At 40.3% G+C, this 25003-nt stretch overlaps 1 protein-coding gene across 6 annotated transcripts in view; it reads left to right on the top strand.

The window, feature by feature from the left end:
- The window catches only part of LOC122550426 (protein O-glucosyltransferase 2-like), a 58590-nt gene that overhangs the window by 8938 nt on the left and 24649 nt on the right, over window positions 1-25003 (top strand). For 5 of the 6 annotated variants that reach the window (XM_043691141.1, XM_043691140.1, XM_043691139.1 and 2 more), the window contains 4 exons: window positions 1224-1396; window positions 15064-15301; window positions 18915-19124; window positions 21891-21980. In XM_043691141.1, the coding sequence (XP_043547076.1) occupies window positions 1224-1396; window positions 15064-15301; window positions 18915-19124; window positions 21891-21980 (711 nt within the window). Of the gene's footprint in view, window positions 1-1223; window positions 1397-15063; window positions 15302-18402; window positions 18559-18914; window positions 19125-21890; window positions 21981-25003 lie in introns of those variants that run through there. The other variant, XM_043691145.1, reaches the window with a different exon arrangement.

Here is a 25003-nt window from a genome sequence, read left to right as displayed (position 1 = left end):
GCTGGTCAGCATGGACAAGTTAGACCGAAGAGTCATGCAGCGTGGAAACAGACTCTATGACTCTAATTGATCTAGCGTCAAGTAATCTATCCTCATCATTAAATTATTAATAATCCAGATATATTTATAAAGTAGACCCTCCAAAGTCGACATATCCTTCTTAAAGTGTGATGTCTATGACTGCCGATAGTACTCCAGATCCAAAGTTAGATGTTAGTTGCGTTATGACTTCTATTGCCTTATATTTTAGTTCCTAGAGATAAAAGCCAGCATTCCATAAGCCTTTTTATACCATTTGCATTTTATTTTTATGTTCAATGTATTGCACTTCAACTCACAAGTATATTAAGACTTCTAGTGTTTCTAGTTTTACATCATTTATAAAGTTGCCTGTGCTTTTTTTAAGTCCAAAGTGGACAGCCTCCTGTTTGTCTATATTGAAATCCACATGCCACAGTTTTGCCCATTCACTTAATCCATTAAGAACTCTTTGTAACTTTATGCTTCCATGTACAGTGCTTACAGTGCCACCTACTTTGTTATTGGCAAACTTGTAAACTGGGCTTTCCAAATTTACTCATAAATACAGTGAATAGTTTAATAAATACAGCAAATAGTTTATTTATTAGATTATTCACAATATTTATTAAAATTTGTTGTATTTATTAAACTGTTCACTATTTGGTGAACAGTTTAATAAATAGTGAACAGTTTAATAAATATAGTGAATAGTTTAATAAATACAGTGAATAGCTTAATAAATACAGCAGAAAGTTTAATAAATATAGTGAATAGTTTAATAAATACAGGGAATAGTTTAATAAATATAGGAATAGTTTAACAAATACAGGGAATAGTTTAATAAATGCAGTGAACACGTTAACAAATATAGTGAACTGTTTAATAAATACAGTGAATGGTTTAACAATACAATAAATAGTTTAATAAATATTGGAATAGTTTAACAAATACAGGGAATAGTTTGACAAAGACAGTGAATAGTTTAATAAATATAGTGAATAACTTATTAGTTTAATAAGTTTAATAAATATAGTGAATAGTTTAAGTCCCCAGGATCTTTTAAAATTGTCACAATTTGATGTTTGGTTTGGCTATAATGAAATCTCAGTAAAATGGAAGAACTGCCAACAGAATGTTAACAAAAATGAATTGCCAATAAAGCATTGATGCAGTGTGTTCATATTAATATATTTTACTTTCAGGTAAAAATACAAGATGTAGAGTTCTTTGTAAACCTTGGAGACTGGCCTTTAGAAAAGAGAAAAACTACTGAGAAGCTTCACCCTATTTTTTCCTGGTGTGGGTCAGATAACACAAGAGATATTGTCATGCCTACATATGACATTACTGATTCGGTTCTAGAAACTATGGGACGGTAAGATGTTACTTACAATTGCAGTACTTAAAATTAACTTTAATTGACAATATGTAAATAATTAACCAATAAAGAGGAAGGACTTATATACGATGGCTCAGTGGTTAGCACTGCTGCCTCACAGCACCAGGGTCCCAGGTTCGATTCCATCCTTGGGTGACTGTCTGTGTGGAGTTTGCACGTTCTCCCCGTGTCTGTGTGGGTTTCCTCCGGCTGCTCCGGTTTCCTCCCACAGTCCAAAGATGTGCAGGTCAGGTGAATTGGCCATGCTAAATTGTCCATAGTATTAGGTACATCAGTCAGAGGGAAATGGGTCTGGGTGGGTTACTCTTCGGAGGGTCGGTGTGGACTGGTTGGGCCGAAGGTCCTGTTTCCATACTGTAGGGAATCTAATCTAATCTAATCTAATCTAATTAATGGCAGAGCCTTGGGTAGTGTTGTAGAGCAGACGGATCTCAGGATTCAGGAACACAATTCTTTAAAGCTTGCATCACATCTCGACAGGCTGGTTGAAAAGGTGTTTAGCATGCTTGCCTTCATTGCTCACACCTTTGCTACAGGAGTTGGGTCATCATGTTGAAGTTTCACAGGACATTGGTGAAGCCTCTTCTGGAATACTGTGTCCACTTCTGGTCTTCCAGTTATAGGAAGGATATTATTAAGCTGGAGAGGGTTCAGAAGAGATTTACCAGGGTGTTGCCAGGTATTGAGGTTTGAGTTATAAAGAAAGGCTACATGGGCTGGAATTTTCACTGGAGCATCAGAGGTTGAGAGGTGACCTTATAAACATTTATAAAATTATGAAGGGTATAGATATGGTTAATGGTAGTTGTCTTTTTCCCAGACTTGGCGGGGGTGGGGGGGGTGCATTTCAAGACCCGAGGGCACATTTTTAAGGTGAGAGGAGAGAGATTTATTAAAGATGTGAGGGGCAAACCTTTTACACAGAGGGTGGTTCACATGTGGAATGAACTTCCTGAGGAAGTAGTGGATGTGGGTACAATTACAATGTTTAAAAGACATTTGCATAAGTACATGAATTGGAAAGGTTTGGAGAGATGTGGGCCAGGAGCAGATTTTTGGGACTAGTTTAGTTTGGGATTATGTGTGGACTGATTGGAACCAAGGGGTCTATTCCTGTGCTCTATGACTCTATAATCAGTGTGCGAAGGCAAATTATGTATTTCAATTTTGCCTTAACCCTTCATTGCCCACTTAACCTGAGTGCCAATAAGCAAACATGATGACTCAAGATGGCAGTAGAAATACACATGATTTTGGCTAGCTTTACAGAAACATAAGACTTTCAGACAGTATTTTTTGTGTTGGGATATAACATCTTAGCTGGCTGATGCAAACCTAAATAGAAACATCGATAGGATCAATTCAGCTGGTTTAATTACAGGCAATGCCCATGTTTCAGGAACTATCTAATAATGTTGCCCAATCATCCTAAACATTCTAAAAAAGAGAGGTCTCCGTACCTATTATGATTTCTGCTTCCAAAGAGCAATCTTTTGTTCCAATTGATCAATGATTTATTGCAAGGAATGTCAATGTGGATTTCCAGTAAATCTCTTTATATTTATTTGTGTGTGGAATGAACTTCCTGAGGAGTTAAAGATGCTCAAAATCTTAGCAGTTAATCATCAGACATGTCATTTTTATGCTAACAGTTAGGACTCGTCCAGCTGGTTGAAATGGTGAATCTGGATTTAGGACAGCAGACATCCCAAAGCCAGGATGCATCTGTGCATGTGCAGCCAATGTCATTACGCTGCATGCATAATAATGTCACTGTCTCTCCGTATGTAAATGGCTCTGCCAAGGCCAAGTTTCTGCACATCCGCTGGAGCCCGGGCCAAAGAATCTGGGAGCAGGGCAAAGACTAAATGCAAGGGCAAGGATTGCACAAGTAGCACCAGCCAATGAGCAGAGCAACTGGGCACCTCCTCATGATGGGTGGGAGAAATGGCAGCTGAACTTGGATCTGGGGGACGTGGAGGGAGTCTGAGAGCAACAAGAACTTTGTCTAAGCCAGCCACTCAGCAGCTGGCACTTCTCTGAATGCCTAAAGGCTGGCTAAATAAACCCTCCTTCCTATTGGCAAATAGCTCTGCTCAACGCTGGCTAGTGATGTTGCACAGCTTGCTGGCCTTTCTGTGTCTGCACACTCCTTGCAATACCTCGTGGTGGTGTTCTTATCACACGCCTAACTCTAGCCCATTATTATATTTCAGCATCAATATTAAAAAAAAAATCAGTGCCATATTTCACTTTGCTCTATGTTGTGTTTTGCTCAAATTAATCTGATGTAGGTAAATATTTAGACAAATTTAATGACTTCAAGAAGTTATACTGCTGCAGTAATTTAGGTCATAGAAAGTAAATAAGTTCCAGTTGATGTTTATATTTCTGATTCACTGCATATTGCTGAACCAGCCTTTAACTCCACATAATTGGCACAGTGTCAATTCTTTTCATGTCATTAAATCTAGGCAGCATGCAGCTTTTTTATATAGCATCTAATTGCAGTGTGCATTGAACTGTTGAATAAACAGGTTTGGTCATTTTAACATGGAACATGCTAAACATCACAATAGGCTTTCAATATTTTATACAACTGCAGTATTTTGTAATATTTGAAGTTGTCAAGTTAGATACGAGGTCTTCAAGTCATTTTCTTTTTATTTTTACAGAGGTAGCATCTTTATAACTGATTTATTCATGAAAGTTCTTGTCAACAAATCCATCCTAGTCTTTCCCATATGTGGATAGTCCGATGAGGGAGGGGGCCATACTGGGCCTGGGATTGAGGGATGAGCCAGGCCAGGTGATCACAGTTCCAGTGGAGCAGCATTTTGGGAATGGTGGCCATAATTCCAAAACATTTTGGATTCTTTTATGGATAAGGGCAAAGTGCATCTCAGGTGAAGGTGTTGAATTGGAGGAAGGCAAACTATACCCAAATGAGGCCCGAATTGGAGAATCTGGATTGGGAGTGGCTGTTTGAGGGTGAAACCACATCTGACTTGTGCAAGTCTTTTCAGGACCAGTTGATTAGAGTGCAGAACAGGCATGTTGCTTTAAAAATGAAGGATAGGAATGGCAGGACTTGGGAACCTCTGATGACAGGGGAAGTTATCAGTTTAGTCAAAAAAGGGACACAAAGACCTTGAAGAATATAGACAAATTGGAAGGAGCTCATACAGAGAATCAGGAGGCCTGAAAGGGGCAATGAAGTGACCTTGGCCAGAAGGGTTAAGGAGAATCCCAGGGCATTTTCTACATGTACTGGGAGCAAGAGGGTAGCTAGGGAAAGTGTAGGCCACTCGAAAATAAAGGAGGAGGTCATGTGTGGAGCTAGAGGAAATGAGTCAGGTCCTTAATGAGTACTTTACATCGGAATTCACCAAAAAGAGGGACATGAGGGATGTTGAGATTAAGGAGAGGTGTGAATATTCTTGGACAGGTCAACATAATGAAGGAGGAAGTGCTGGGTGTCCTGAAATACATTTTGGCAGACATGTTCCCAGGATCAGACGGGATCTAAGCCAGGATACTGTGGGAGGCAAGGGAAGAAATAACTGGGGCCGTAAGAGATATGAAGTTGTGGATTCGTTCGCTGGGCCAGTGTGTTTTTCTGCAAACGCTTTGTTGCCTCGCGAGGTGACATCATGAATGCATCTTTGGTAATGTGTTGGTGTTCATGTCTCGTCCAGTATTTCGCTGCCTCTGTTTGTTGGTACTTCTGGTTCTGTATCTGAGTGGTTTGTATGCCGGATCCAGTTCAATGTGTTTATTGACTGAGTTCCGGTTGGAGTGCCAGGCTTCAAGGAATTCTCTGGCATGTCTCTGTTTTGCCTCTGCTAGGGTGGTTACATTATCCCAGTCCCTTTGTTGTCTGTGTGGCTGGAAATGAGAGAGGGCTGCTCGTGTCTGGCAGTGCTGAGCTGATGTTTCTGCTTTCCTTTGGTCAGTTTTCTTCCTGTTTATCCTCTGCAGTATTTCTCACAGTCTTTGCAGGGTATCTTGTAGATGATGTTGCTCCTGTTGGATGTGGGTGTCGGGTCTTTAAGCTTTGTGAGGAGCTGACGGAAGGTGTTTACTGGTTTGTGAGCCACTAAAATTCCCAGGGGCCTGAGTAATCGGGTAGTTATCTCTGACATGTCTTTGATGTGCGATATGGTCATTATTGTGTCTGGTTGTGTAGTGTTTTCTTTTTTGGGTTTGTCCCATATGTACCGGAGGATAGTGCTCTTCGGGTACCAGTTTCATTTAAATCCTTTGAATAGGTGTTTCTGTTCTGTTCTGGGTTGCCAGTTTAAATGCAGCTTCGTTTGTGGATGCTGGGGTGGTTGCTGTTATCGTTCAGTACCTGGTTAGTATGGGTGTTTTTCCTGTACACACTGGTCTGGGGTTCACCAGTAGGTGTGTGTTCCTGTAATACGTCCAGGGGGTTGGGGAGTTTACTGTCGTTTTCCTCTTCTTTAGTGAACTTTGTTCTAGTGAGGACGTTATTGATGTGGTGGTGGGTTTCTTCCAGTTGTGTACATTTAATTATGACAAAGGTGTCATCCACATCCCGGATCCAGAGTTTGCGTTGGATGGTGGGGAGGGCTGGCTGTTCTAAGTGTTGCGTTATTGGTTCTTCTATCAGTGCTGATATCGACGACTCCACTGATGTGCTATTGATTTGTCTGTACACTTGTCCATTGAATGTAAAGTGAGTTTTGAGGCATGAGTCTAATAGTTTTGATATGTTGTTCTTGTTGATGCTGCTGGTGTCATTGGGTGTCCTAGTAACCACTTTGTTGGCGATGGTATCCTTGGCTAGGTCGATGTACATAGATGTGAAGAGCGATGTTACATCAAATGAAATCATTATTTCATCCTCTTTTGGTGTTTTTGATGATGTTGAGGAACTCTTTGGAGGAGGGAATGGAGTAGTTGGAGAATTCTATGAGGTGTTTGAGTCTTGTTTGCAGCTTCTTGGTTAGCCTGTAGGTAGGTGTCCCTGGGAATAATGTAATAGCTCTGAGAGTGGGGGTGGGAGGGTCTCCTGCTTTGTGAACCTTGGGTAGTCCGGAGAATCGGGGGTTGCACCTATCGGGTTACGTTTTTTGCAGATCTGTTTTGCTGATGTTTCCTGCACTGCGTGGTTACTTTAGTGTCATGATAATCCTGTTCTTGAGTTGTGGGGTTGGGTCTATCACCACCTTAACAGATAACTTTGCCTTCTGTTTGGTCTCAGGCAAGGTTCCGAGGACGAGAGAATGACCCATGTTTTTCCTATCTTTAAGCAGGGAACAGAGGGAATCCAGGTAATTACAGGCCAGTGAGCTTGATGCCAGTAGTGGGGAAGATACTGTGAGACAGGATTTATTCACATTTGAAAGTGAATGGAACTGTTAGCGATAGGCAGCATGGGTTTGTGCAGGGAAGGTCATGTCTCATCAACTTGATTGAGTTTTTTGAGGAGGTGACACAAATGATTGGTATGGGAAGGACAGTGGCTGTTGCCGACATGGACTTTAATAAGGCATTTGATAAGGTACCTCATGGTACAGAAGGTAGAGTCTCATGGGATCTAGTGTGAGCTGGCTGATGGATACAAAATTGACTTGGTCTAGAAGACAAAGAGAAGTGGTGGAAGCATGCTTTTCGCAATGAAAATTTGTAACTAGTGTTCCGCAGGGATCAGTGCTGGGACCTTTGTTCTTTGCAACATATAAATGGTCTGGAGGAAGATGTAAGTGATCTGATTGGCAAGTTTGCAGATGATATCAAAGTTGGCACTGTTGCAGATAGTGAGGAGAATTGTCAAAGGATACAGTGGGATAGAGCTAGATTGCAGGCTTGGACAGAGAAATGGCAAATGGAAGTTAATCCAGAAAAATGTGAGGTGATGTATTTTCGAAAATCAAATTCAGGTATGAATTTACAATAAATGGCAAAATTCTTGGGAGCATTGACATATTGGGTGTGGGTTTGCTCGCTGAGCTGGAGGGTTCATTTTCAAACGTTTCGTCACCATACTGGGTAACATCATCAGTGAGCCTCCGGATGAAGCACTGGCAGTATGGCCCGCTTTCTATTTATGTGTTTAGGTTTCCTTAGGTTGGTGATGTAATTTCCTGTTCTTTTTTTCAGAGGGTGGTAAATGGGATTCAAGTCAATGTGTTTGTTGATAGAGTTCCAGTTAGAACCCCATGCTTTGAGGAATTCTCGTACGTGTCTCTGTTTGGCTTCTCCTAGGGTGGATGTGTTGTCCCAGTCAAAGTGGCATCCTTCCTCATCTGTGTGTAAGGATACAAGTGAGAGAAGGTCATGTCATCTTGTGGCTAGTTGATGTTCATGTATCCTGGTGGCTAGTTTTCTGCCTGTTTATCCAATGTAGTGTTTGTTACAGTTCTTGCATGGTATTTTGTAAATGACATTAGTTTTGCTTGTTGTCTGTATGGGGTCTTTCAAGTTCATTAGCTGCTGTTTGAGTGTGTTGGTGGGTTTGTGGGCTACCATGATGCCAAGGGGTCTGAGTAGTCTGGCAGTCATTTCCGAGTTGTCTTTGATGTAGGGGAGAGTGGCTAGGGTTTGTGGACGTGTTTTGTCTGCTTGTTTGGGTTTGTTGCTGAGAAATTGGCGGACTGTGTTCATTGGATATCTGTTCTTTTTGAATACACTGTGTAGGTGATTTTCCTCTGCTCTGCGTAGTTCCTCTGTGCTGCAGTGTGTGGTGGCTCATTGAAATATTGTTCTAATGCAGCTTCATTTGTGGGTGTTGGGTGATTGCTTTTGTAGTTCAGTATTTGGTCCTTATGTGTTGTTTTCCTGTAGCTGCACTGACAAGCAGAGGCATCTGGGTGTACAGGTCCACTGATCGCTGAAAGTAGCAACACAGGTGGAAAAGATGGTCAGGTAGGCAGACAGCACGCTTGCTTTCATTGGCCAGGGCATCAAATATCAGGTGCAAAGTTATGTTACAGCTGTATAAAACTTCAGTTAGGATACATTTAGAATATTGCGTGCATTTCTGGTTGCCACACTACCAGTAGGGTGTGGATGCTTTGGAGAGTGAGCAGAGAAGGGTTACCAGGATGTTGCCTGGTCTGGAGAGTTTGAAGTATGAGGAGAGGTTGGATAAACTCAGATTGTTTTCACTGGAAAGCCAGGGGCTGAGGAGCAACCTGATAGAAATCTACAGAATTATGAGAGCCATAGATAGGGTGGATAGTCAGAGGCTTTTTCCCAGGGTGGAATTATCAACTGCAGGGGGGTGCAGGTTCAGGGTGAGAGGGGGAAAGTTGAGGGGAGGAGTGCAGGGAAAACTTTTCACACAGAAGCTGGTGGGAACTTGGCACGCACTGTCAGTAGAGATGCTGGAAGCAGCCATAATAGCAATGTTTAAGGTAAATCTTGATAGACACATGAATGTGAAGAACAGTGTTGGAAACTGCGCATGGGCAGGAAGGAGAGCGTCTAAGCAAAGATTATGAATCGCTGAAGGATTGGTGTGTGCTGAAGGGCCTGTTCCTGTGCTGTATTGTATTGTCTTGAAATGACACCATTTAATTCTTTGTTATTAAATGTCTCACAAAGTCTGTGAGATGAAACTTACTTTGTTGAATTTCTGTACACTTATGGATATTGTCATCTGAGTGTGATTGCCACTCGTCAGATAATCCAATTGCATTCTATACTGTGTGTAACAATATCATGAAAAACAAACAAAGCAGATTGTTAGACTTTGTAAGATTACGTACAAGTTCAATGACTCAATGATCTACTGTGAAACTAATAGTACTTAAATTTCACAATATCCTTCAAATTATGAAAGCGTTTGTTAGCAGTTTATACATAATACATTTAATTTTATTACTGAAATTTATAGGTCTTTGACATTGGAAGAATAGACAAACTGAGTGTCCTCAGCATGATTTGCATGAAAAGTAATAGCAGCTGAATCATCCAATTTCTCGTAAAGTTACTTATACATGGCACATGCATACAATACTTTCAGATTTCAATATTAGTCATTATATACTCTGATTAAGAACTTCACGCATTTCAAACGTAAGCATCATCTGATTTATAGTTGTTGTTTGGTAATTTAGTTTAATCTCCATATGCTTTGCCAGCTCAGTTGTCAAGAAGTTTTATACTGTTTATCGTATAAACTTGGTCCTGGTGCTAGTGCTGATTGGTGCTTCAGTATGTCACTCAGAATTCAATTAGGTTTAGATTTAATACAAGCAGGTTAATGCTGCAACTTGTTACCACCTCATTATCCATTTGCAGAAAGAAAATGGTTCTATGTTATAAACAGAAGTAAAATGCTCCAACTGCAGGGATTCTAAAATAAAATGCATTAACAAGCACCACATCAGTAAGCCAACATTTATGAGGAAGAAGCAGAGTGAACATCTTAGGTTGTTGACCTTTCATCAGAATAGGAAAGCGTGCATGTTAGCAGGGAAGTGTTGGGAGAGAAAGAGTAAAATTCAAGGTATGAGGATACAGCAAGGCAAAAGGGGGCAGTGTGGAACTGGTAACGAAATGAAACATGGAAATGAGTGTTCGGATTAATTGAAGTGTGGTGCATGCGTTGTTGTGGGAACAAAACAAATAATGGTCATGACTCCTGGATCCCCTTCTCTCACAAGTATCCAAGGTTTTGTGAAATCAGGAAGACCCTGACATTGGAGGAAAAACTTGAAAGTAGACATGTTTTGAAAATTAATTATTCAATATTGGTTACCATGGCAAATGTTGAATGTTTGCACTAGATTTTCTTTTAGCTCTTTATTGTTTTTCACTGTCATAAGTTGATCCTCCATCCTGCACATTCTGAATTACATCCATTTCTGTCCAGGATTCAGATAAATGGTAGCATGATGCATGGATTGTAACAGATAGCCCTTGGCCTTTGTGCTGGTTATTGGTTATGTAAATTTTATTTATGAATAATTAGCAAGATAAATACAACCCATTTGAGACATATACTTTGAAACAATAATAGATTACCTTTCAGAGGAGTGTCATCAGGCTTTCCAGAGATTTAACTTATCTCCACTCCATGATGTATGAAATAACAAAGATGGGACATTCTTTTTCCATGATTAGAAACCCAAGCCATACATTATATAAGACTGTACAGCCATAGGAAATAAGAACAGGAGGAGGCTATTCAGCACCTTGAGCCTGCTCCACCATTCAATAGGATCATGGCTGATCCAACATCCCTTACGCCCACTTTCCTGTCCTTTCTCCATCATCTTTGACTCCCCAACCGATCAACAATCTATCTTTCAGCAAATAAACTCAAGAACTCTGCCCCCACAGCTCATGGTGGTAAGGAACATGATGAGGAAGTATTGCTTCTCTCAAGAAGTATTGCTCCCTGCAGTTGGAGCATTTTACTTCTGTTTATAACATAGAACCATTTTCTTTCTGCAAATGGATAATGAGGTGGTAACAAGTTGCAGCATTAACCCTGTGTGAAACTGTAGAAGGGTCACCCAACCCAAAATGTGAACTCTGTTTTCTCTCTCTACAGATGCTGCCAGACCTGCTGAGTTTCTCCAGTAATTTCAGTTCTTGAACTGTAAGTGGATGTCTGTTCCACAGTTGAAGTTGGAAGCTTTAGTTATAACCTTTGTTCTCTGAATGCTTTTGTAACACACCTCAGAGGAATGTGTTGTTTCTCAGGTCCTGGCTAAAACATTGGGGGAGGGAGGGGCATAAGGACACCTGAGGTGTCAGGGAGTATGGATGACACTTGGACACTGGGATGGAATGGAGTGAGTGTAGGGAGGTAACATTGAGGCTCGAATGCTGGGTTGGAGAACTGGAAAATCTTCGTGCAGTCCATTGCAGTTCACAAAATGCACTGCAAACCTGACCCCTGTCAGAAAAGACAGGAAATCCTCATACTGTCTCACATGGGCTGAATGTGTATTTTGTAAGTCAGAAGACCATAGGATAAGGATGCAGAATTCGGCCATTCACCCCATTGCCATTCGATCACAGCTGGGATTTTTTTTTTTAGATTTAGATTTTTTTTTAGATTACTTACAGTGTGGAAACAGGCCCTTCGGCCCAATAAGTCCACACCGACCCGCCGAAGCGCAACCCACCCATACCCCTACATTTACCCCTTTAACCTAACACTACGGGCAATTTAGCATGGCCAATTCACCTAACCTGCACATCTTTGGACTGTGGGAGGAAACCGGAGCACCCGGAGGAAACCCACGCAGACACAGGGTGAATGTGCAAACTCCACACAGTCAGTCGCCTGAGTCGGGAATTGAACCCGGGTCTCTGGCGCTGTGAGGCAGCAGTGCTAACCACTGTGCCACCGTGCCGCAATTCTCAATCCCATTCTCCTGATTCCATCCCCTTACCAATCAGAAACCTATCTATCTCTGTCTTAAAGATATTATGGACCAGGCCAGACCCCCTCAAAATATTTCAAAAAGTTAGCCCAGATCCTAACTTTGCTAGTTGTTTTAAGCAGGTGTAGAGCGGATATTCCAGGAGTGAAGCAGCTGGCCCAATGACAGTTTTAAACAAAACAGAATTTATTTGCAAGATGGCTGAATGAAACATAAATGAGAACAGAATTTGGACTAAGTCCCAGTCGACTCTATCACAACTTAATGCTGCTGTTCCAAATTCCTGCAACAATCCCCATAAACACACCTTGACAAAAAAGGTAAAATCAAACACAGGGTCTTACAGGAGGGAGAGAGAGATGGTAGAGAGATTCAACATAGAACACCCCCTTCCATGTAGCTGTTTCTTTGACCAGCTTAAACTGACCAGCAGCTCTGAACAGCCTGACTGCTAAAGCCAAAACAAACCAGAGAACAACTGAGATAGGAGAACTGCCCACTCCCCTCTCATTGTGCAAGTGTTTTTTAAAAAAATCTTGAAAGCTCTTTGCCTGCGGTAGTACCTGTTAGCTATAATCAAATTGGCCCTAAAACCCATCCAAACCAGACACATCAGAACTTCTGCATTTACGACCCCTCTCAAAAAAACAGTGACAGAATAACCTTGTCAAACAAGCAGCATTGTCACAAAGACACTAAATAACTTAGCTTTCACAGCCTTCTGCAGTGAGTTCCACAGATTCACCACCCTCTGGCTGAAAAAAATCCTCCTCATCTCAGTTCAAAAGGGTCCTCCCTTCACTGTGAGGCTGTGCCCTCAAGTCCTAGTCTCTCCTGCTAGTGGGAACATCTTCTCCACATCCACTGTGTCCAGGCTTCTCAGTATTTTGTAGGTTTCAAACAGATTCCATCCCCCCAGCCTCCCCATCTCACTAAACTGTATTCAGTACAGTCCCAGAGTCCTCAACCACTCCTCATATTGACAAGCCCTTCATCCCCAGGATCATTCTCGTAAATCTCCACTGGACTGCCTTCAACACAACATCCTTCCTTAGATATGGGGCCTGAAACTGTTCAGAATATTCAATACGAAGTCTGACCAGAGCCTTACACAGCCTCAGCAGTATATCTCTTGCTCTTGTATTCTAGTCCTCTTGAAATGAATGCTAACATTGCAGTTGCCTTCCACACTGCCAACTGAACCTACATGTTAACCTTAAGAGAATCCTGAACTAAGACTCCCAAGTTCCTTTCTGCTTCAGATTTGCAAAGCCATTCCCCATTTTAAAAATAGTCTATATCTCTATTCCTCCTACCAACGTGTATAACCTCACACTTTTCCACATTGTATTCAATCTGACACCTCTTTCTCCACTTCTCAAGCCTGTCCAAGTATTGCGTGCAGTTCTGGTCTCCTTCCTATCGGAAAAATGTCGTGAAACTTGAAAGGGTTCAGAAACGATTTACAAGGATATTGCCAGGGTTGGAGGATCTGAGCTATAGGGAGAGGCTGAACAGGCTGGGGCTGTTTTCCCTGGAGCGTCGGAGGCTGAGGGGTGACCTTATAGAGGTTTACAAAATTATGAGGGGCATGGATAGGATAAATAGACAAAGTCTTTTCCCTGGGGTCCCGGAGTCCAGAACTAGAGGGCATAGGTTTAGGGTGAGAGGGAGAAAGATATAAAAGAGACCTGTGGGGCAACTTCTTCACATAGAGGGTGGTATGTGTATGGAATAAGCTGCCAGAGGAAGTGGTACAATTGCAACATTTAAAAGGCATTTGGATGGGCATATGAATAGGAAGGGTTTGAAGGGATATGGGCCAGGTGCTGGCAGGTGGGACTAAATTGGGTTGGGATATCTGGTCGGCATGGACGGGTTGGACCGAAGGGTCTGTTTCCATGCTGTATATCTCTATGACTCTATGATTCCTCACTTTTTCAACACTACCCTCTCTCTCCGCCTAACTGTGTGATCTGCAAACTTAGCAACAATGCCCTTAGTTCCTTCGACCAATTTGTTAATGTATAACATGAATAGTTGTGGTCCCAACATTACCCCATACAGAACTCCACTGGTCACTGGCTGGCATCTTGAAAAAGACCGCTATATCCCCATTCTCTGCTTTCTGCCACCCAGCCAGTCTTCTATGGCAGTACCTTGTCCCTAACACCATGGACTTTTATTTTGCAACCTCCTATGTGGCACCTTGTCACAAACCTTCTGGAAATCCAAATAGATCATGTCCGCTGGCTTTCCTTTGTCTAACTTGCTTGTAATATCCTTGAAGAATTGTAACAGATTTGTCAGGCATGATCTCCCCTTGATGAAGTTGTGCTGACTTATCCCTATTTTACTCATGCACTTTCAAGTACTCCACAGTCTTTAGTAAAGGACTCTAAGATCTCACCAATGACTGAAGTCAGGCTAACCAGCCTATAATTACCTGTCTAAAGTGAGGACTGCAGTTGCTGAAGATCGGAGTCAAGATTAAAGTCATGCTGGAAAAGCACAGCAGATCGGGCAGCATCCAAGGAGCAGGAAAATCGATGTTTCAGACAAAAGCCCTTAAATTTCCTGTCCCCTGCCTCTCTCCCTTCTTAAATAGGGTGTTACATTAGCCATTTTCCAGTCCTCTGGGATCCTCCCTGACTCCAGTGCTTTGTAAAAGATCTACAATATCCACAGCTATCTCCTTCAGAGCCCTGTCGTGTAGTCCATCTGCTCTGGGTGGTCAGGAAAGTACACAGGACAGTTTCTTCCAAGCCCAGAAGAAATTTGACTCTTGATGCACAAATTAAGAATGATTTACTGTGTTTAAAATCTTCTAAATAATAATTTGGAAGAGGATTTAGGATATCACGTATAATGAAGTTTATACATTCTGTGCCTTTCATAGTTCATGTTAAAAGCTAAAATAGTTGATTTCATATTGGGTTACAATTCCGATTGTTCTTGAGTAAACTACCCTAAGTAGCAATTATCCATGTATGAATAGATTGAATGGTGGAGTGGAATGATCAATTTCTTCACAGATGAGAAATGTCTTTTAACTCGCTTCGCCATCTTGAATTGTGATGTCTCTTAATTATCAGCTACATTGTAATAAGTTCATTTATTTCTGATTGTATCTTTGTGTAACTTAGATTTAATTCAGTACTCAAGAAAGAATTCTTGGTTGAAGTAATTTGTCCTTCTCACAAGTTATAGAGTCATAGAGGTGTACTCTTTTTCATTTTTACACGTTATTGTGTATCCTGATTTCCACAGAGTAAGTCTGGATATGATGTCTGTTCAGGCCAACACTGGTCCTTCTTGGGAAAACAAAAATTGTACAGCATTTTGGAGAGGACGCGACAGCCGAAAGGAACGTCTAGAGCTTGTAAAACTCAGTATCAAACATCCTGATTTGATTGATGCTGCATTTACAAACTTTTTCTTTTTCCCTCATAATGAAAGTATTTATGGTCCAATTGTAAAACACGTGTCATTTTTTGATTTTTTCCAGGTACGTGGATCTATTTTTGAAATGTAACCTACGTTATTGTTTAATTACCTACAACATAATTTGTATTACAATAATTCATGCTTGTCAATTAAGGCATTTAGGAAGGCAACTGCAATGTTAGCATTCAGTTCAAGAGGGCAAGAATACAAGGGCAGGAGATATACTGCAGAGGCTGTGTATGGCTCTGGTCAGACTGCATTTGGAATAGTGTGAGCAGTTTTAGGTCACATATCTCAGGAAGGATGTGCTAGTATTGGAGAGAGTCCAGAGGAATGATCCCTGGGATTAAGAGTTTATCACATGAGGAGTACCTGAGGACTCTGAGCCTGTACCCAGTGGAGTTTTGTACTTGAAACTTACAGAATACTGAGAGGCCTGGATAGAGTGGACTTGGAGAAAATGTTTCCATTAATAGGAGAGACTGGGACCTGAGGGCACAGCCTCTCAGTGAAGGGTGGGGAATCTGTGGAAGCCGAGTCATTGAGTGTATTTTGGACAGAGACAGATAAGCACTTGATTAGGAAGGAGATGAAGGTTTACGGAGCGAAGGCAGGAGAATGGGGGTTGATTGTACAAAGCATAACACAGATATTCCTTAATCACAGTTTGTTTGGTGCATTTTCTGTAATTAATTTTCTTCTTAGGGTAAAATCAGATTGAAATTATACTTGTCTGATAAATTGGCTTTTTGAAAAAATCTCTGATGATCAATCAACAAAGCATAGTTATTCCTCTGTTATGACTGAAGGACCTAAGCCAGATCTGTGGCCCATAATTACATTAGGAGAAAGTGATGACTGCAGATGCTGGAGACCAGAGTTGAAAAATATGATGCTGGAAAAACACAGCAGGCCAGGCAGCATCCGAGGAGCAGGAGAATCGAAGTTTTGGGCATAAGCCCTTCTTCAGGAATGAGGCTGGTGTGCCAGGCGGGCTGAGATAAAAGGTAGGGGGGAGGGCCTACCTTTTATCTCAGCCCGCCTGGCACACCAGCCTCATTCCTGAAGAAGGGCTTATGCCCAAAACTTCGATTCTCCTGCTCCTCGGATGCTGCCTGGCCTGCTGTGTTTTTCCAGCATCATATTTTTCAACTCTGGTCTCCAGCATCTGCAGTCATCACTTTCTCCTAATGTAATTATGGGCCACAGATCTGGCTTAGGTCCTTCAGTCATAACAGAGGAATAACTATGCTTTGTTGATTGATCATCAGAGATTTTTTCAAAAAGCCAATTTATCAGACAAGTATAATTTCAATCTGATTTTACCCTAAGAAGAAAATTAATTACAGAAAATGCACCAAACAAACTGTGATTAAGGAATATCTGTGTTATGCTTTGTACAATCAACCCCCATTCTCCTGCCTTCGCTCCGTAAACCTTCATCTCCTTCCTAATCAAGTGCTTATCTGTCTCTGTCCAAAATACACTCAATGACTCGGCTTCCACAGATTCCCCACCCTTCACTGAGAGGCTGTGCCCTCAGGTCCCAGTCTCTCCTATTAATGGAAACATTTTCTCCAAGTCCACTCTATCCAGGCCTCTCAGTATTCTGTAAGTTTCAAGGACAAAACTCCACTGGGTACAGGCTCAACCCATAATTACATTGTTTACCTAATTAATAAGAAGCTATATGCAAGTTTGAACAGGGATCAATATATAAACTGCTGGAGATGCTGGAAATATGAAGTAAAAACTAAGTGCAGGAATATTAACAGGTCTGACAGCATCATGGAGAAGAAATTAGAGCTTGCATTAATATTGATGACTTTTCATTTACAGAAATTCCCTGACTTACTGACAAAATTGGAAAAATCTAGAGACACAATAGCCTATAAACAAGTATAGAGGCAGGGGATCAAAGTCAAAAAAGAAAGGTCTTCAATCGAGTGAACGACAGGAGGGAATAAATGACAAAATGGATGATGCTGCAGGACAAAGGGGATGATAATGGGAAATGTCAAGATACAAGAAGTGGGTTTAGAGGAGCTATAAATGACAACAGCGGAATCCTCACCTGAAGTTGCTGTACAAAACCAACAGGGCAGTGTTTATGATCTGTTCTTGTTGCATGTAATGTTTAGACCACAAGGTCATACCATGCCTCGTTGAAAGATCTGGAGCTGTTCACTTCACCTATCATTTCAATTTTGAGTCCCACTTCCAATCTGATCTTGATGTTCTCATCCTCTTCTAATTCTAATAAAACTTAGAAACGTGAGAAACAGCACCTCACCTTTTGATAAGGCACTCTACATTCTTCCAGATTGCACACTGAATTCAAAGCTTTCAGATCAAATCTGCTTCTACCATTTCTTTTACAATAGCATCTTCTGTTAATGATTTTGATGTTATCACTTAGAGCTCCTCCAGGTCATCTTTTGTTTTTGTTCTTCTCCCATTGTCATCTTTCTTTGCCTTTTTGGCTCAGTATCTTAATTGGCATTAAATCATTACTACCTGCTCTCTGTCCATTCTCACTTCCCAGCCTTTCACCACCTTTGTATACAGGTTTTGTACAATCTGTTTCATCTTCAACTTTTCCCACTTATGGTGAAAGGTTATTGACCTGAAACTTTAACTTATGTTTATTTCTTCACGTATGATACCTGATCAGAAAGTATTTCCTGTTTGTTTTTATTGAGGCAAGCACTAGCAAGTTTCCCATTTTCCAGTGTTGCATCAGACATTACTGGATGGTGGTAGAATAATGTAAAAGTATTATTTGATAGTAAAAATTAACCTTTGTTTCTTTGGGTTGGTGATCTTAGTTGTCACCATTTGATAAATGACCTTGAGTTGAAAGATGTAGCCATCATCTGCTGTAAAATTACAAGATAATAAACCACAGAATTACTTTTATAGACATTAGAAACTACACACCTCAAAAACCTTGAGATTTGTAGGCATTACAGATGTAATAAAAATTCAATAATCATGGTGTGGAATTCTAGCATGTCTGCTGATTGTAACATTGTCATAAAAACTCCAAATGAGACAGTGAAGGTTGGAAAAAGACCTTTGCTCATCTCACTGATCCAAGTATGATAATGCTATTTGAAATCTAAGAAAATGTAAATATGCTTTTAAATATTGAACAGGCTTTAAGGCTAATAGTTTCACTGAAAATCAAACTCAATATATTTAGTCAGTTTCTAGTTGAAATTAATGCTGGAGGTGGAAGGTTATACTTGTAATATAACTCTATTGCAATACTGATAGAAATATTTCCCATCAACAAGGATTATCCAGAGTTAAAAGGTATAATTTCTTACTACTAGGATAGTTTATAAGATTTGGGTAGATAAAAAGTTGATGCATTGAAATGGTCCAGTTTCAGTTAACTGTCATTAGTCACATATAATGGACTTGAAAAAAGTTATAACTTACTGTACATCACATCTTTGGCTGTTATTTCTTGATTTCACTGGGATGATTATTTCATGTTGATGTGATTTTTAAAATGAGCATGTGATGGTGAGGTATTATAAATAAACTAGACAATCCCTGCTTCTCTCAGACAAGGAAAAAGAATGTTTGTGTATTTTGCTTAAAGCTCTATGATTTGAGCATATTGCGTCAGATCCAAAAATTCTTTGAAACTTTTGTTTTTGTAGTACAAGTATCAAATCAACATTGATGGCACGGTGGCAGCATACAGGATGCCCTATTTGCTCGCAGGTGGCGGTCTTATCCTAAAACAAGATTCAGTCTATTATGAACATTTCTACAACGACCTGCAACCATGGGAGCATTATATTCCATTTAAGAATGATTTAAGTGACCTTCTGGATAAGATTCAATGGGCAAAGTCTCATGATGAAGAGGTAAATTTCATTATGTTTTATTTCCTTTAATTGTTGAAGCTGAGCATTATTGTTAATAAGGCCTCGGGTTGCTGCTTTTCTGGGGGAAGTTTTCTAGCTAGTATGAGTAGAAAATTGTGCAAGTATCAGTTGAATTAAGCATACTTGCGTCTTTGTGATCTTCAGATCCTGTAATTACGTGAATATAGTATTATAGTAGAACATATCTTGTATTCTTTCATTAACAACTTTGTAATCTTCTCTTGCAAAGCGTACACTCTCATTTATAAGTAAGAGTGTCTTGTTTGTAAGTTGGTGGTTCACTGTGACTGAAAGACAAAGCTTTGGATAAAGGCATTTGGGAATGGCTCATCTAAGTTACTTTGGTCATCTTGACCCTAAACTGTGGAATTCCCTTCCTAATCCTCTCTGCCTTGTCATTTCCTTTCCTTCAGAAATGCTCTCCGAAGTAGCTCTGTCACCAAGCCTTTGGTCATCTATCCCAGTTCCCCTATAATGAAAACAGAAAATGCTGAAAATCCTCAGTATGCATGGCAGCATCTCTGAGGAGCCAAATGGAGCTAACAATTAGATCAATGACTCTTCATCAGAATAGAAAATACATAGTTAAGCAAACAAATGTCTTCTCTAATTCAATGGTGATTGTTGTTTGGTTACACTCCTGTGAAGTGTCATTGGATGATTCACTACATTAAGACATGGACTGAATCTTTCCAGCCTCTGAAAAACGTGGGCAGTGACTGATCACTTGGGACAATGTGTAAAGATCGGAAGAGTTAGATCTTTGATGATGAGAAAAAATTTGGATCTTCTACACAAAGTTTGAACAGCGAGAAACCATTTGTATGCATTAACATCTCATTATTCCTTATTCTGTCCTCAGTTATATGCAGTTTGCTGTTCTTCAGCTCGAGAAACTGGACAGTGACAATTCCTGACATGAAAATTAGAGTGGGACAGGCTCAGTGAGTGGACAATGCATGGCAGATGCAATATAATGTGGATAAATGTGAAGACCTGGGGATCTTCATGTACCAATCATGAAAATTATATGCATTGATGCAACAAGCAGTAAAGAAGGCAAACTGTAGATTGGCTTTCAGAGCAAGAGTATTTGAATATTGGAACAAGAATGATTTGCTGCAGTCATACAAGGCGTTGATGAGACCACACCCGGAATATTCTGTGCAGTTTTGGTCTCTCTCTGAGGAAGGATGCTGTTGCTGTAGAAGAGGTGTGGTGATAGTTTACCAGATTGGTTCTTGGGATGGCAGGAATAACATAAGAGGAGAGATTGAGTCAGTTAGGATTGTACTCACTGGAGTTCAGAAGAATTGGGGGGGGCGTAACATTTTCAAGTTAGAGTAGGCAAGTTATATTTCAGAAAGGATGTTCCCACTGGTGAGGAAATCCAGAATCATGGGTCATAGTTTAAAGATAGGTGGAAAACCTTTTCAGACTGAGATGAGAAATTTCTTCATCCAGATTGGTGACCGGTGAAACTCACTACCACAGAAAGTGACTGAGCCTAAAACATCATGTGCTTTCAAGAAGGAGATAGATATACTGTAGCTCTTGTGGCGAAAGCAAACAAGGGATGTGGGGAGAGCATGGGATTAGGGGAAATTGAGCTCGATGATCAGCCATGATCATATTGGGTGGGGGGTGGGTGTCGAATGGCCTACTCCCGATCCTACCTTCTATGTTTCTCTTTTTTGATGAGTACACGCCGGCTCCAATTCACTGCTTGCTGCTCCAAGCAGGCCCCCACCTTGGCCAGCAGAGGTCGACACCTCATGGCACAATCCACAGATATTGACTGCACCATCCCCCCCCCCACTCCATCCACAGAGATTTAACACTGTAATACTGCTGCCAGGCCACTTGGCACACAGGGAGCAAGCACCCTTCTTGTGGATTAGAGCAGTATGCATCTCAGGGCTGTTAGCTTGTTCTCTTAGCCCTCACTCACTTTGTGCCTATTGGGATTCTCATAGCATCTCTGTCATGCCTTGCCTTGGGCTTTGCTGATTCAGTCAGAGCTGAAAGGCTCCCAGCTCTTCTGTCCTGAGTTGTCTTTTAGGGTAAACATAAAGGTAGACAGCGTCTCGTGGTTGTCAGCAGTGATCAGTCAAGGAAGTGACCATATTTCTGTATGGCATCGTGTTATGTCAGGGTCCTACCTGCAGCATATGCCAGCAGCCCTTATGGCAAAGGCATTCAAAGTGCTTCAACCAAATGACCATATCTGGAGGCCTAAAGGGAGTAGTCTGCAAGGACTGTCTTCAGTCAGGAGATAGTGGCACAGTTAGTCGAGGGCATAATTTGACCTCAGTCCATGGTGTCCAACGTCAGGGAGTCTGTACCTGTGCAGTTTGGGGAGTATGCCACAGACTTGTTCTGCAGATCCAGTGCAATCAGTCCAGGGATTAGCCATCAGTCATTGGGTGGCTGCACCGAGATCAGTCAGCGGTGTGGTCACTCATCCATCAGGACTCTCTTTCCAATTTGGTCAGGAGGTGGGCCAAGATCAGTACAGGGCAGAAAAGTCAAGAGGGATACCAGGGTCAATGCTTGGTAATTATCACCCTCTGCTGTTATTTCAGGACCAGCTAATATCATGAAGAGCTTCTTTGTATCTAGGTTCCCAATGGTATTTGTATGGTTCTGTTTCCTGGCATAAAAGTCAAAAACATTGACATGACAAAAAGTATTGAACACTTTTTTGGAAATATACTTTCTTTTTATTTTTGATCTAATTCATAGGCCAAGATGATTGCAAAAGCTGGGCAGGACTATGCTAGGAACAAACTTATGGCAGATCACATCTTCTGTTACTATTATAAACTTTTCCAGGTAAGTTGAAGCATTATTGAGATGAACCTATATTTTAAACCGATGGTGTACTCAATAACAAATAAATAGAACTGTGGAATGATCTTAAAACAAGTCCACTAGCTTAAAGAAGTTAAGTTTATGAAATTTTAATATTGGATAAAAATCTTCAGTATTCCATAGAATTTTGTTGTAATGTCCTATAGTTTTGATATACTTTGTGGAATTCACGTTTGCAATTCAGAAATATTGAAATAATTTGTGTGTGACAGTTGGGAATCTTCAAACAATGAGGCATTGTTCTCCCAGGGTACAATGAACTGTTGTGACTGTTATTGCCAGGTTTTCAGGCAGATTAGAAATGAGTTTCAATGTTTTCTTGTGACAAATGGCCATTGACAGAAAAAGACATCCAAACCTTGAGCAGAAACTATTTTATTTGATAGCAGTGAGCTGTTCATTAATAGCCAAGCTATTAGTACTAAGCTATTATACAAAGGCTACAACTTTAGAAATCTGAGATTATTATTATTATTAATAAATATCTGAAATCTAGAATCAGTCCATTGAAGTTCACCCATTGAGAAGATTATCTTTTCCGTTGTATTTTCAATGAGCCCAATACGTTTAAAATCCTTTGGTCACATATTACAAACAGTTACTGGAATATAATTCTTATAAGGAAATGGGGAGTTCAGTAATCAACAATAATAATGACCAGTTAGAGAACAATGACCAAAATTTGGAAAGATCTAATGTTGCCAAATCGAATCAATTGGCTATTTCATGAATGCAAGATTGTTAGGGTCTTCCCTTACCTCTTTAGTCAGGAATATAAGGAACTTCTCAGTGACGTTTGGATATTGTCTTTATGGAATGGAGTGGTACAAATGTAATACAGTGTGCAATTTTGATGTAGTAACAATTTCTCAATCCTGATTGCATGCTGAAGTACCTCTGTAAATGTTCCCATCCTCTCTATGAAACTCTCCTCAGTGTTATATGCTGTTCCCCCAACCCCCACAGAGTGCCTTTTATTCTCTAATTTGGGCCTTTTTTTTTGGGTGCCCCCCTTTTGACCCACTGTTGGTGGGAGAGGCTTCAGCTTCTTCGGCCCCACTCGCTAAACCTTCTCCTAGACTCACTTGTCTCCCTTGGGTTCAGCCTTTTCAATACCACCTTTTCTTGATGTCTGACTCCATAGTCGAATGTCAATCTATGTTCATGAAGCACCTTGGAATCATTAGTGTATTATAGAATCTGTGTAGAAATTATGAACAAGATTTTACATTTTGTGATTTTTATTTTAATATAAATCTGAACTAACACAAATTATATGTGAATTAACAAGCAGATGACATTTCACATAAAACAATATATTTTACCTTAAAAGATTACACAATAATAAAATCTGTTTTATTTATGTACACAAGGACTAGGGAGACAAATGTAAACAATCAGGAGTAGGGAAAGAAATAAAACCAAAAAATGCTGGAGAAACTCAGCAGGTCTGGCAGCATCAATGGAAACAAAGCATTTTCTGTTTTTTTTAATTTCAGATTCCTAGCATCAACAGTATTTTGTCGGAGTAAGGAAAGATATAATATGTAGCATAGTAATGTGTTTAAAGAGCATTTTAAGATTTTGATAAAAATAGCAAATCAAGGAAACCTTCCCTCTGAATGAAACTTTATTTGAGATGAATGAGATTAGATTAAGAATTTTTAAAAATTTACTTGCAGAGTGAATGTGTCTACAGCAAGGCCTGCACTTATTATCCAAATTTGATTGCTGTAGAGAAAGTGTGATGAGCCACCTTCTTGAACTGGAGATTATAAATGTTCACAGTTGCTTTGATAAAACAGTCTAGTTCATGAGGCTAATTCAGAGCATAGTTAAAAGTTATCCACTTTCCTATGGGATTGAAGTCAAACATAGGTCAGATTGCTTAAGGAAGGTAAGATTCCTTCCCTTAACGACTTTAGTGAACCAGTGAGTTTTCGTAGTAACTCTGTAATTTCATGCATCCTGTTTTGAGTGTGCAGGTGACTTGCTTTTGTCTGTGGCACATGGCAGAATTCTGCAGAGTAACTTTGAGGTTGCCATGAGACCACGCAACTTAAAAAGGCTCAATCATTATAACTAATAGAGTCATAGAGATGTACAGCATGGAAACAGACCCTTCAGTCCAACCCGTCCATGCTGACCAAATATCCCAACCCAATCTAGTCCCATCTGCAATATTGAGACTAAACTTTTATTACAGATTTCACTTATCTAATTAAAATAAATTAATGTTCAGAATCTCAACACATCTCTGCATTATTAGTCAAATAGCGTAATCACGATGCAGCAGGATTGTAAAAGTCAAGAAACAACAATGCTGATCAAAGTTAACATCGATCAGCCAAAGTTTTGTTTAAAAACAGTGGCCAGCTCAGAACCCGAACATAGATGGACTTCTGTTCAAGCCAAATCTATACATTTTTCTCTTATTCTTAAACTATCAAATTGGCACTGTATTGTGGGAATAAATGAAAGCTTTTTACTTGATTGTATTTCTCACTGTAAAATACATGTGACAATATAACGATTCAAATCACCAAGAGTGGCAGGTGTTTGGAACGACCATGTTGTCAGTGGTAGCGGTGGGTGCTGATACAATAGGGGTATTTAGGGAGCTTTTAGATAAGCACATGAATAAGCAAGGAATGGAGGGATGTGGACCATGGGCAGGCTGAAGGGATGCATTTAATTTGGCATCGGATTCAGCACCACATCATGGGCCGAAGGGCCTGTTCCTAATCTGTACTCTTCTATGCTCTGTAAGTTGAATCAAATCATTCAAATCTTTTGTAGTTCTCGTGCGTTGAATGTTCTTGGCTTATAGGTGCCCTGAACTTGCTTTTTATGTTCAGATTTTTATGATCTAGTATCTTACACTGAGCAGCTTTCTGAAATAAAGCTAAATTACTTAGTACTGTACAAACCACTTTATTGGACTTTTTTTCCATATCATGTGAATCTCCTTCATTTCATCTGTG

This window comes from Chiloscyllium plagiosum, chromosome 6 (genome assembly GCF_004010195.1).
Source record: "Chiloscyllium plagiosum isolate BGI_BamShark_2017 chromosome 6, ASM401019v2, whole genome shotgun sequence".
Taxonomy (NCBI): Eukaryota; Metazoa; Chordata; class Chondrichthyes; order Orectolobiformes; family Hemiscylliidae; genus Chiloscyllium; species Chiloscyllium plagiosum.
The sequence above is the reverse complement of the archived record's forward strand: the minus strand, read 5'-3'. Positions and strand labels throughout refer to the sequence as shown.